Consider the following 14,444-nt stretch of genomic DNA (forward strand, 5'->3'; position numbering starts at 1 on the left):
GGTGTAGTAAATAGAGCATTGATCTTAGAATCAGGAAGACACTGAGTTGAATTTTCATCTCTGACTAGCTCTGTGATGCAGGGCAAGTTCTCTAGAACTCATTTTTCTTGTCTATGAAAGGGGGGGTGTATTCAATGGTCACTTCTATTTGTAATTCTATGACCTTACTTTAAGGTCTTTACGAGATTACTGATATGATATTTTTCTGCCTTCATTTGGAAGGATTGTAATCTATTCACAACTTTTTTCAACTTTTGATCAAATCCTAGGTGGGTAATTGAGGTAATATTTAACATCCTGGGATCCTCTCCTTGATATTGTGTAGCTACCAATGGAGTTTATTAACAGTTAGCCCTTTCTCCAGTTATATGACCAATGGTTTCTCCTATTTCAGGACATATAACTCTTAGCTGACATACTTTATTCTATGTCTTCAGCACAATTTTTAACTTCTTATATGTTCCAGCCTATTGATACACACATTTGCCTCTCCACTTCCTCTCACTTTATTAAATAGATGACAGATGGGAAAGTCCAGAATGTACATTGTGGTATTCTTTGCTTATTATTGAGTATTTTTTAATTTTAATTAATGAGATTTCAGAATTATGAAATGATTCAAAGAAATATGCTAAGTTACCTCTCCTAGTATTAATCTACCCAAAGGAAACTAGCAAAATACTGAGGAAAGGTTAGAGGCATAGTGTTAGAGGGAAATGAATAAAATGCCTGGTGTCAGAGAATTTGATTCAATGACCATATCTTCATTTTCCTCCTCTGCAAAATGAGGGAATTATAGTTAACATGTAAGTTTCTGAGTCTACATTTTTTAAAGGTCAAATAAAATATAAACATTATCTTAGGCATAGTTTTTAAGTAATAAAAGATCCTCTAAATATTACCTGTGGCCCAAACAAAACCCCCAAGCATTGCAAGAGGCCAGAACTTGGGACAATGGAGTAAGAGATTGACCACTAAAGAAACTGTCCATATAGCAGTGCAGAGAATCCATTGAAGAAACATTCCTGATAATAAAGCAATAATTTATTATCCATGGTTTGCATCTCAACTAGATAAATTCTTAGAGGTATTTATGGGGACACTTGTCATACTATTAAATTCTTTTTCTTCATTGATTATGAAAAGTAAACTGTATTTCTTTCAACCAATAACTCACCAATAGTTAAGTGATTCTATACTATCAGCTTGGTACCATTCTGGTAACCATTGCTTATTGAGGAAAGTTGACATAGAATTACAGTTTAATCCTAAAGTTTCCTAAAGCCCACATTTTTGTGATTCTTACTAGGGCAAGGAGGCATATAAAGTTGAATTGTAAGGTTTTTCTGTGGTAGGATACAAAAAGCTGGAAGTTAGCTTTCTAAAAATGAAAACCTATTTTTTCTAAGTTCTAAGTAACCTTTTAGTGATATGGGGATAGGTAGATGTAGACATCTTCTGAGGATTTTCCCCTAGTCCTTTGGATTTCACCCATTATTAACAAAATGATAGACAAGCAAATCCATAATCAAAAGTATTCATTTAAAAGAGAAGTTAATAAGTAGGTAATGCAAGTATTTGCCCAGTTGAGGAGAAAGAAAAGGAATGAAATGAAAATTGCCTGGAAAATCACCTGATGATATTGACTGATTGTAGGCTATTGTATGCATTGCCTATAATTATTAGGAATCTGTTCATACTAAGTATCAATCAGTTAACATAGCAGAAAAAGGTAACAGAATTTACAATAAAAGAGATAGAGCCATAATACAATTGACATGACATTTTGCTCCTAATTAAGCAGACAGAATGGCCAGCAGGAGACATCAAGAATCAAGGATGTTAGTCTCACTAAAATGTAAAGAGAAACAGAAAACTGTATCCAGATTATTGTCTGTGGAAGTATCAGAAATAACCCAGTCACAAACTCTGGGTTTATTGGGTACAAATTGAATTGTCTGTTATATGAGGTGAAAAGGTTATAAGAATGCTGCTTTCCTTGCCATTTTATCAGCCAAAATGAAGTCATCTTCCCTGGTAGGATAGAACAATGTTACAGGTTGAGAAACAAGGAAAGGAGTGCCATAAGACTTAAAAATCAGATGCTTTAATCTTCAAAGATGATAAAAGAATTAAATTTATCAACTCTAAAGCAAAGCGTTTGACTTCTATTTCTGGAAAGTTTTCCAAAAATGTTACTAAAATTTTTTAAACCAGACTTGTTATTTTATCATTGTAGGAAGCAAGTCTCAGAGATTAATTTTCACATCTAAATACAAGTAGGCATCTCATTCTAAACTTAACAGTCTTATGGAGTGTCCTGCTGAAAGGACAAATGGCTTGCCTTGGATCATATAATATGTATCAGAGGAAAGGCTAGACTTCAGATCTAATTTTAAAGCTAGCTCATTTGTCCTGTGACTATAGCCTCTGGAATCTATTATTAAATAGATGGTTCGTAAACATCTAGAAAAGGTACTAGAATAGTTCAATCAGACTAAACTCTGATGGTAATATTAGTCTAGACTGATTAGCAGATCAGAAAAATGCAGTAAAATATACATAAGTTTTTTAAAAATGCTTTAATAAGAGTTTTTTGTTCTTCTTTTGGAGAGGATGGAGAAAGAACAACTGAAAAGTTAATGATTCCATATCAACTTGAAAATCTTTAGGCAAGCTGGCTGTCACTAGCTCCCTAGAAGGAGTTAGTGTCACAGTAGCTAAAGTGCTTGACCTGGTATCAGGAAAATCTAAATTCAAATCCAGCCTCAGGCACTTATTAACTGTGTGACCCTAGACAAGGCACAACCTCAGTTTCCTCAACAATAAAGTGGAGGTAATAATAGCAGGCAACTAGCAGTGTTGTTCTGAGGATCAAATGAAATATTTGCTTTAAAAATGTTTATTCTCTTCCCTTTGCAGTAGACTAAGTCAATGGTTTGAGATTGGCCCCTAGTACTTTTTAACATTTTTAACTATATGACAAAGTCATGCATCCTTATCAAATCTACAGAAGGTACAAAAACCAAAAGCAATAACTGAAATATTGTATAACAAGATCCAGAAGGCATTTTGCCAGAAAAAATACTGGGTTGGCTTTATTAAATGAGACTTAATAAGGATACATGTTGCATCTTATTTTTTATTTTAAGATTTCATGTGTATAAGATAAGAAAGGTAAGAGTAGACTGCATTGTTTGAAAAAAGAATTGGGTTTAAAAGTGACTTGCAAGCCCACTATGAGTCAGCAGTGAGATATTGTGGCTAAAAAAAACTAAGTCAATATTAGCTTGCTTTGAGAGGCAGTTTTAGGACTGAAGATTGCAGCAGTTGTGCTATACTCATTTTGGTCAGAACATATTTGGAATATCATCATCAGTTCTATGTACCATATCTTAGGAAGGACATTGCTAAATCACAGATTGTCCAGAAGAGATCAACCAGAATGGAGAAGGCACTTGAGTTCATTCCACAGGAGGGAGGGTAGAAGGAAGTAGGAGTTGTTTGATTAATGATAACTCAAGAAAAGCATGATAGAAGTCTTCAAGTATTTGAAAGACTGTCATGGAAGAAGTAGTAGATTTGTTCTGCTTGGTCCCTGAGGATAGAATTAGGAACAGTAGGGGGATATTGCAGAGACAAATTCATGTTCGATGTCAGGAAAAGATTTCCAAATAATTACAGCTGTCTAAAAATGGAATGAGCTATCTTGAAAGGTAGCATGATTGAATGTCTTTGAACAAAGGGTGGCTAATTTTATTTGTTGGAAATGTTTTAGTGTGGATTCTTTTTTGAGAAAGGGTTAGAAAGTAATTACTGAAGTTACTTCCTCTCTGAAATTCTGTGACAAAAGGCTGAGAGAGAGAAGAAGAGAATTTAAGGGTGGAGGAAAAAGTTATATTGATAATAATATAATGCTTTATGTTTTAGTATTATTTTAGCTTTAATAGCTTAAAACCACATTAAGATTTTTTGGGATACCCTATTTCTATATTTTCATTTGACCCAAACAAAATGCCTGTGAGGGTGCTATTAAAAGTTCTATTATTCTTCACCCCCAACTCTTCTTTTTTTACAAATAGAATAACTGAGAATCAGAGAGAGGATTTCACTTGTCCTTCACACAAATTCTAAGTGTCATAGGAAAGATCTGAATCTAAGTTCCTTCTGAATGCATGTCAGTCTACCATTTGTTCCACTACACAATACTATTTCTCTAAAAGTGAGACAAAGGAGGAAGGAGGAAGAGGTATTTCTGCTATATAACTGGAGCTATATATGATATATCTGGTTCTCTCTAGTCTTCTTCCCCACCCATGCCATGGTTTATATCATGATGTTCTGAGGGCGGGGGGGGAACATGCTTTTATGCTCACAAATTGAAAAGGAAGAACTACAGAGGCCAGCAGAGCTGGGATCATCTTCTAGTCACAGAGAGAAGAGATATTTGTCTTGGGAGTTCTGCTTAGGTTTGCTGTGTTAGCCATGTTAACCTCCCAAGGCTAAAACTAGAAGTTAGGATGCCTTCATTCTGAAAGATTCTCTCATATAATCTGAAGACAGTTGTGAGACTTGTCCAAACTTTCTGAACAATACTCTCTTCTGATGATGCAAATGGGAATAAGTAATATCAATACTGGGACCTAGGAAACATTATCTAGGGATTTTGAAGCCCTAGATGAGAAACTTAAGAATTTGGGAACACAGATGACATTTTTATCATTAATTTAGTTTGGTGGTATGGACTTAAGAGAAGAAAGCATAATATTCAAAGGGAACCATTTACTAAGAGGACAGGAACAGAGAATTGTATTTGACTTAAGATCCATATACAAGATAGAGGAATTGAAGATTGTTGACTAGTGTAAGGAACTGGGGAAGAATGCATTTGCTTAGTGATTTTGCTGATCTGATCAAGAGCACTTTGAGCACAGGCTGAAGGGAGTGGCAGAGCACTACCTTGCTATAATTGTGAAGTCAGATACCATTAAAATCAACAGGCATGACAGGAAGAATAATAGATTTTTAAGAATCAAAGACTTTTGACCATGGGGCTAAAGAATACCTGAATAGGTAATCCCATTCTGTTAAGTCCTGTTTTTTTTAAACTCAGGCATTTTTTATAAGTGAGTTATCAAGAAATGGCTATGATGAAGTTCAAAGTTGGACAATTCATTTGGTTAGAGGAATGATTCAAGGGTATTTCAGAAGTATGACAAAGGAAGTTGAATTTCAACTTGGGAATTTTGCAAAAAGACAATAGCTGAAGGGGGGCATAAATGAAATTCAGGTCTAAGATGTATGTACTCAAGTATTTTGAGAAACATTTGTAAGAAAATGACCTAAAAGTCTTAACATATGTAATCACAATAGTGATTCCAGTACCTTCATTATTTCTTATTCATCATATATATATATATATATATATGTATATATATGTATATATATATGTAAATATATATACATATATATGTGTGTGTGTGTGTGTGTGTGTGTGTGTGTGTGTGTGTACAGCTTGTTTTTTATATATTATATGTGTGTATGTATCTGTTTGTATGTCTCTGCCATTAGATTGTAAGGACAGGGACCATCTTTTGCCTCTTTTTATATCTCTCATGCTTAGCAAAATGCTTGATATATAAGTACATATTTAATAAAATTTTGCTGATAAGTGATTGGTCTTAAGATTTATCTTGGATGTATTTTTATATGGATACAGCAATGAATCCTCATCTATGTCTTAAATATCCTCCACAGGATATAACCAACCCGATGGGGACCTTTATCAGGGTCTTTTAATATTCTCCAAGTACCAGAACATCACCTGGGCTATTAGTTTGTCATCTCTTGTTTTCCACTTCTGACTAGTCGACCTACTTTTCCAATCATACAATGTCCTTGATGAGATCTCATAGTTCTTGGAGCATAAATCTTTGCTGGCAATATGTGGCAGCCTACTTATGCCTTTTTCTATATAGTTCTGCCCTTTAAATCTTCCACTTGCCTTGCTACTAATTTCACCGTTCAGAATCTGAGGAAGAACTGGTTGCCAAACAGACAGGATGATATTACTAGAGTTGAGATAAGGAAGTGAATGCCAGAGATATGTACCCCAGATTTTAGGGAAGAAGATATCAAAGAGTTCAGAAATAATAAAAGTAGAATTCTATTATCTGAAAGTTTTTTTTTTAAAGGAAGTTGGTTTTAGGTTTAGGGATTCTCAAGAATGAAATGCTTAAATTATATTTGTAGTTGATTCCAGTAAGGGCTGTGCTAGAGCCCTAATTGATCAGATTTCAGTGTGAGCATTAAATATTGGAAATGAACAAACACTATAAATCAGGGCTTCATTTACTGTTTTGTTGAATTTAAAGAAAGTTAAGAAAGTAATGGAGAAAACATGAATGATATAGATTAAAAAACAAACAACTTACATTCCCTTAATGATAATAATAATAGTTAATTATAACAATTACTCTCAAGTCACTTGTTAAATACTTCACAGCCTGTCACTGATTCCAGTGAAGAAGAAAGAGACCAATTTGACTGTAAAAGGAGCTCAAAGATGATGAGTTTACATTTTTAAAGGGCATATGTAATATAAGAAAGGCAAGTACCAAGGGAGCATTAAATACAGTAACTGCTACTTGTATTGGACAGAGAGATGATAATGGGATATAAAGAGGAGGTAGGGTTACTGAATTCTAATTCTCGATTTTTTTTCCTTCAAATAATGAGTATGAGCTTCAAACTGAAAATAATAAAAAGTGGTTAATGGGGGAGAGAAATTGGAGATAAGTAGATGGCAAGAGAGTATCTAACTATTCTCCATGAGTTTAAGTCATCATTCAGCTCTCCTCTAGGAATTAGCTCCTGGCATATTGAATCACTGAACTAAAAGTGAACTTTGAAAATTAGATGTGAATATGCAGGAGATATTCAGGGACCCTAGGAAAAAATAGCTCTATTTTTTAAAGAGCCAATATGGTAGAATAGTGAATTTCTGTAAAAATACTAGAAGCTATTGTTGAAGAAATAGCTGAAAATGGAAAATGAGGTAACAAAAGCAGCATAGGGAATCATTAAAAATAAATCACGGCTAGTTAATTATAATTCTTTTTTGAAAGGGTTTAACTGAAGAGACCCCAAAGGTCCATCTATCTGCATTTTGGTAAGGTATCACTAACAGTGTCTCATGAGATCATTGCCAATACAATCAGTATTAGATGATAATATTGTTAGGAAAGGATGGACTCTTGAACCCAAAATGTCCACTAATTAGTTGTTATTGGCCTAGATAGGAGATTTCTAAAGATGTTCTGTGGACCTCAGTCCTTGACTGTGTTCTGTTTAATCTTTTTTATATCTGTTACTTGGAAGAAGACATGAGAAAGATAAAAATATGAATATATAAATGTCATGCTTATTAAATCTGTTACTACAACAGACTGAAAAGCCTGATTTTGTTAGGTACCAAACAATCAGGATACTATAAGAGTTTAAGAGATTGGTGTGATGAGGTGGAATCTTGTCAAATGAAATAGTAAAAATTTGTTTTGGTTTGGCATTTGGATTTTGAATAATCAACTGAAAATGTTTAGGACTGGGATCAGGGGTTAGTGTGCCTAGAGACCAATTAAAGGGAACAAGACCAAATGGTTTTAGTGGTCTGAAATGAGTTCACAGTGTGATTAGGCAGCTATTTAAACTAATATGATTTTAGGTTGCATTAGTAGAAGTGTCTGGAATGAGGGTTGTGATAATTTTGCTCTTCCTTGTCCTGGCAAAACCACAACTAGAGTTTAATGTTCAGTTCCAGGTGCCAGATTTTAGGAAGAATATTGGGAAATGGCAATGTAGCAATCCAAACCAGGGTGATCAGAATGTAAGACAACATAAAGATTACTTGTAGGGAAAAAATGACAAATTTTAAATGTCATTTTAAAAATTACAAATTAAGAATAATCATATTGATCCTGGTCAAAGGTGTGTGTATGTGTGTGTGTGTGTGTGTGTGTGTATGTGTGTGTGTGTGTGTGTGTGAGAGAGAGAGAGAGAAAGAGAGAGAGAGAGAGAGAGAGAGAGAATTACCATCACCAGTATCAATTTTTTTAACTGGAACAAAGTTGGACCCAAATAAGATGACAGCTACAGCTGAGGAGATGAAGCCAGTAGCAAGGTCTGTTCCATTTTTGTGTTCCATGGTGCTTGGGAGCTAGCTGAGGATTTTGAGACTTGATGTTGTTTCAGTTTGGTGTAGTTTCTATTCTGAAAGAAGAGAAAAATGTAAAAAAGAAAAGTTGTGAGGATAAGCATTGTCTGATCTTGAACGTAACAGAGGGAAATCTGGAGTTTCATATTTTCCAGTGTCATGTATCCTGTAACTAGTAATAGCAGTAGTAGTCTCATCCTTTGTAATACAAGAGAACCAGTTCATCATATATATATGATGGAATGACTAGCACATGACTAGTTTGTTATAGTGAGGGAAGTATTGTACAAAAAATATCCTTCTCACTGCCTTTTCTAGACCTGTTATTACCCCCATGGTCTGATGTGATGGGAAACAGAACTTCTGGGTGATGTCTACATGCTGTGTGAGTCCTTGACCTTTTCAATGTGGTTTTCCTTCCATATCACACTGATAACACCAGGAGAAGGTCAACAGCCAAGTCAGAATTAATTCAATAGTTCTCCCTTCTATGAGAATTTAGAGTATTGTTCAATGATAGATGTTTGAGAAACAATATCATCAATTATATGGGTAGTCAAACATATAATTCGTATACTTTAAAATTTCCACATTTGCTTAATTTCTCCAAAAATTAAGGAAGAAACATTTATTAAGGGTCCACTATGTGCCAAGAGCTATGGAAGTACTTTACAAATATTATCTCATTTGATCTTAACCACCACTATGGGAAATATACCCATTTTTACAGATGAGGAAAATAAGGCAGGTAACAGTTAAATGACTTGCCTGGCATCATATCGTTAGTGTGTGAGAATGGATTTCATCTCCCTATCTAGCTCTTTATCTATTCTACTATCCATATGTCTTTCTACTATGTCACATGGAGGGTAACCCTGGTATTTTATAGATCAGGAAAGAGGATTAGTAATATATATTATGTATCACAAGATTTGAAGAAAGGTCTTCCTGGTTCCAAGGTCACTGCTTTCAGTTTCCACAACTGCAAAATTAGGGAGTCAAATTAGATTGCCTATAAATTTTTTTCTGGTTTTATGAGGTTTTTAAATAACAAAAAATTGCATTTATATTGTGCTTTAAATATAAATATACTTCCTTTACACTCATTAAGTAGAAAAATGAGGAAGGTCCAGTGGATAGAGAAATAGATTAGAATGAACTGAATTCAAAACCTGCCTCAGATACTTAATTGTTTAGTCCTAAATAGGTTATTTCATCTTTGAGTCTTATTTTCTTCCTCTGTAAAGAGAGAATAATAATAGCACTTATCTTACAGAGTTCTTCTGAGATGATATATAGTTATTATATAAAGGAGGTACTATATGTAGATTGTTTTACAAATTTTAAATCATAAACATAAATGCATTCATATATTTGAGACATGACATATATGATGCTATATAAATGTTGGCTATTCTTATTTCATTTTACAAATAAGGAAGCTAAAAGTCAAAGAATCTCAGGGTGTCTTATTCATGGTCACATTGACTAAACATCCCCTAATTCTTTCAACTGATTCTCATATAACATGATCTGGAAGTCCTTCACCATCTAGGTTGAATTTTTGTAGACCCTAACCCTGTCATATATATTTTTCTTTTCAGTACAAATCTGTGATTTTTATTATAGTGAACAATTTCTGTTTTTCCTTTCCCTGATAGAATTCAGAATCTTATTTTAAATTTATTATCTTGAGTATTGTGCTGAGGTGGGAGAGAGGGAAGGGGGGAGAGAGAGAGAGAGAGAGAGAGAGAGAGAGAGAGAGAGAGAGAGAGAGAGAGAGCCCTAAATATGTCCCCTCCTTCTGGTGTAATGGTATAGTTCATTCCAGAACTCACCAGGAAGGAGACATGTTTAGGGGAGAAGATAAATAATATTTTCTCATTTGACTTAGACAACTTTGGAGAAAAAATTGAGACTGGGGGCTTTCCATAGCCCTCCTTCTCTTCAATAAAATTATAGATATCATCTTCCTGATATCATGATCTTCTTTGAGAAAGAAGGACAAACAATAACAACAAAAACAAACACCCCTCCTGGTAGCAGTGTGACTGGAGGTAAGTAGGAATATATTATAAATATTATGTAGGTTCAACAGATAAGACTTGGTAACAAGTTGAATAAATGAATAGATAAGGAAGTAGGTAGAACCAAGCACAACTCCATGGTGGTGCTTTTATAGACATGTTTAGAGGGAAGTTGAATTTTAAAAAAATAATAGAATGGGAGTTCTGTTTTTGAGCTGGGAGGTGTTTGAGGGGAGATTCAATCTTCAGACATTTAAGAAGGAAGTTTGTGGAGTTGGACTGGAATTCAGGAAAAAGTTTAGGGTCAGCATAATTGATTTGAAAACTATCTGCCTAGAGCAGGTGAAATCATTTAGGGAGAGAGTTGAGAGAGAAAAGATGACCCAGGACAAAGTCTTAGGGAAAATCTTTCTATATAGAATGGAAGATATTTGAAGATCCAGCATAGAATACTGGAAAGGAGTTGTAAGAAAAGTATGTAGAGAATGAGGAAACAGTTTCATGGAAGGTAGAGGAATATCAAAAAGAAGGAAAGGTTTAATAGAACCAAAGCAATGTAAAATTCAAAAAATACTCAGACAAAGATTATACAATTGACTTCTTAGTAACCTTTGAGAGAGTACAATTTTAGTAAAGTATGAATTTAAAAAGTTGCATAGTAAGTGACTGAAATAAAAGGAGTAATGATGAAGAAAACATTCCAGAAGTTTGATGAGAAGTCATTCTAGGAGTTTAGTGGAAAGGCAGATAGGAATTAAAATAACAGATTAATTAAATAGCAATTTCAAGTGAAAGTTTTAAGGATGGAGACCTGAGCATGTTTGTTGATTGTGGAGGTGGAGTTTATTGATGACTAGTTGTTTGGGGGAACATGATTGAGAAACAAAATGAATAAAAGAATTATCACTGTATAGTGGTGAGGGGCCAGTTGAGATAATCATGAATGGCAGCATGTTTATCTTAAAAATAACCCCACACCAAAAAAAAATTCCACTAAATCAGCCAAAGTAGATCTATACATTCAAGAGATAAAACACATATATTTAGACACAACATATTTTTGCTTTAGAATTGTGAAAAAATTTGGCCTTAAAATGATTTATTTAACTCAATGTTGCTTGAGTTTCTTTCAGATTTACCCAGACTCATGGAGGGAAACTCATTGTAGAAATCTGTATTAAGAATTCAACATTACAGGAAATTACCTGGAAATGAGTTATGACGTGATCATAGGACTAAAAAAGATACAAGACAAGTTACTCTTACTTAGCATGCCTTTCTCCTCCTTCTGAAATGATCATTTTTTAAAAATACTATTAAAAATGGGTTTAGAGAGATGATTTTGGAGTCAGACAGTCTTGGTTTTTTAAGTCTTACTTCTGGCACATACCGACTGTGTCACCATGGGAAAAGTCAATTAAACTCTCTTATCTCTGGCACCTCTCTAACAGTCATTTCAGAGCAGGTGCCCAAATCCATTGGTAGAGAAAGTTTCCTAAACCAGAATTCCCTACATTAATGAAATCACAGTTCTGTCCTGAATTCTCCACCATCAAAAAAAGGTAGTATTAAAAACCTAAAGTGAGAAATAATTTTATGATAGTACAAATTTAAAGACTTCCTATAAGAATAATATTACAAGTTGAGCTGTAAATAATATTTCAAAATAATTCTCATCACTCACCTTTGCATTAGAGAAACTTTTAAAGTGTGAAATGAAGTTTCTGGGCTTAATTCTGATTTCTTAAGGACCCATTAGCCAAGGTTAAGTATCACATTTTGTTGGATTTAGTATTTGAGGAGATTCTGATGCCTATTATCTGACAGATCAGGAACATTACAAAAATGATTATGCTATAAACAAATTTCTGTATAAAGCATCTCAAACTATTTCAAGTGAGGTATACCAACAATGGATAATTTTTTACTTCTAAAAGGAAAGCTAAAAACTTTTCCTTGATCATGTGGGGGATATCTTTATAAATTGAAGGTTATTGTGTTTTTTTAAAAGAGTTTCATGTAACAGATTACTTTATGGAGGAAAATAAAAATATTTGGGGGTTATTATTGATAATGCAATGTTAAATCACAAGGACCAAATTTTGTTATTATTTTACATTAGATTCCTTGAACATTTCATGACTATGTCTCTCTCTGAGTCTCAGTTTCTTCCTCTGTAAAATAGAAACAATATTTATCACCCCCTCAACTACTCCATGTTGTGAAATGTAGCTAAGTAATTTGTGAATTCTATAATGCTATATAAATATCCAATTTAAAATTATAAATGTATGAAAAGTTGTTTCTATGATTATCATCCTTCAATTGATTTTTCATTTTTCTGCATTTAAATCACCAACATATATGAATTAGGCCCAGAGCCAAATGAATATAAAAAATCAATAACTACAAAAAACAAAAATTAAAAAAACAAAAAAAACCCCAACCCATTACCATCCCTTCAACAGTTTACATTCTACTGACTAATTCATTTGGTTACATCCATCATCAATGAATGAGTTCTGTTTCTTTTCACAACATCAAATTTTGTTCAAAGGCTGAAGGGGAATATCCGAAATCATTTAATCCAACTTCTCTTATTTTACAGACTTAGAAACTAGAGAAAAGCTCCTGGGGTAGGTAAGGGGCAGAGAAAAATCAAGAGGTAGGATCTCAACCTAGGGCCAGCAGCCTCCAGATGCAGCCAAAGTTCCCCACCCATCCTGTGCTGCCTCTTCCCCTTATTACTGGTTTAACTTTCCAAACAGATGCTGCAACAGAATGAATTTGGGCCACTCTATCAACTTTTGGTTTTCTTCTTGGCTGAGTTTTTTAATTTCTACTAAAGATATGCTCACTGTTAATAATGCAGCCTCTTCTTTCTGTGTTTGGCTCATTTTTCCTGTACCTCCTTCTCTCCCAAACCTAGACATTCTTCAGTCATGTAATCATCCCTTCCATTCCCCTGTAAAGTTTTCCCATCTAGTTACTACCATACTTACAATGAGGCTTTCTCTCTCTTTCCCCAGGGCAGTTTCCTCTGATTCCTCCCTGCCTAGACATTAACACTGCCTAGTAGCTCCACCTCCTCCTCTCATTTGGTCTTTCTCTTCTCTGGCCTTCATCCTTGTTCATTCCTTTCTAGCCTTGTTTTTTGACCTTTCCCTTTCTTCCTCCAGGTACCCTTAGTCAGTGAATCAAAGGTCAGACTTCTTTTACTAACAAGGGCCTAAGTTAGAACCAGGGCTCTAAGGTTCTCTTCTTCTTCCTTAAGGGCACAATGCTATGGTATGCTTCAGAATTTGGCTTGTGATTGGAGCTGATCAGGAGTCAGGCTGCTGCCCCAGTTCAGTCAAGATGGGAGAGGCTCCTCCAATTTTACATCTGCAAACCTTGCAGGTTTGGGCTTAACAGATGAGATAGAGCAGAGCTGTCCAACTTTACACCCTCTCCTATGGATAGTTACACCATTGGACCATTGGGGACAAACTGTTGTCCCTATAAATAAGCATAACCCTGTTCAATCACAGAGATATCCAAGACAAGCCTCTCCCTCTCACTACTGCACTCCTTCTGTACCATCACCTTTAGCTGTAAGACTCTTATGTCACTCAACAGACCTTTCTTATGACATCATAGTTCATAACTCTAACTCTACTCAGTTTCCTGTTGATGCCTCAAATTCAATTGGTCCAATAAGTTTAGGGGAAATAATGCTGGGCTTGGGATTGAGAGAGTTGGAAGAGAATACTGCACCTAAGCTTTCCAGGCTCCATGATGCTTCTCAGAGCTTCTGTTTTCTAGTCTATAAAATGAAGATAATTATACCCAGACTATCTTGTTCACAGGTTTGTTTTGTCAAATTACAAAAGCATATAAATCCCATTGTGAATTTAAAAATACTATGTAAACTGTCAATTCTGATTTGTTTTCTATAATTTCCCCTATCTTCTTTTCCATACTTCTTGTTTTTATTTAAAAAAATACTTTCCTCATTTCCTCAAAGCATTGGGGGCATATTTAACTCTTTCCCTTCATTTCCCATCTATATTTGCTAAATCCTGTTGAATAGATCTCCTTGTTTTCTTTCAAGTCTGTTGCCTTTGGATTCTATTCAAAATGCAATTAGATTATGAGATCCTATTATTACTACTAACCTGAGTTTAATAATATTGATAATTATCTTGTTGTAGTCCAATTGTTTC

At 34.5% G+C, this 14,444-nt stretch overlaps 1 protein-coding gene across 4 annotated transcripts in view; it reads right to left on the bottom strand.

Moving 5' to 3' along the window:
* The window catches only part of TMEM144 (transmembrane protein 144), a 62,876-nt gene extending 49,077 nt beyond the window's left edge, over nucleotides 1–13,799 (bottom strand). The window contains exons 1-3 of one of the 4 annotated variants that reach the window (XM_074227425.1): nucleotides 13,242–13,799; nucleotides 8,092–8,263; nucleotides 903–1,025 (exon numbers count right to left, since the gene is read on the bottom strand). In XM_074227425.1, coding sequence (XP_074083526.1) covers nucleotides 903–1,025; nucleotides 8,092–8,203 — 235 coding nt within the window. In that variant the 5' untranslated portion in view covers nucleotides 8,204–8,263; nucleotides 13,242–13,799. Of the gene's footprint in view, nucleotides 1–902; nucleotides 1,026–8,091; nucleotides 8,269–13,241 lie in introns of all 4 variants that reach the window. The other 3 variants (XM_074227426.1, XM_074227424.1, XM_074227427.1) reach the window with 3 other exon arrangements.
* Between the last annotated feature and the right edge of the window lie 645 nt (nucleotides 13,800–14,444).

Source organism: Macrotis lagotis, chromosome 3 (assembly GCF_037893015.1).
Source record: "Macrotis lagotis isolate mMagLag1 chromosome 3, bilby.v1.9.chrom.fasta, whole genome shotgun sequence".
Lineage (NCBI taxonomy): Eukaryota > Metazoa > Chordata > Mammalia > Peramelemorphia > Peramelidae > Macrotis > Macrotis lagotis.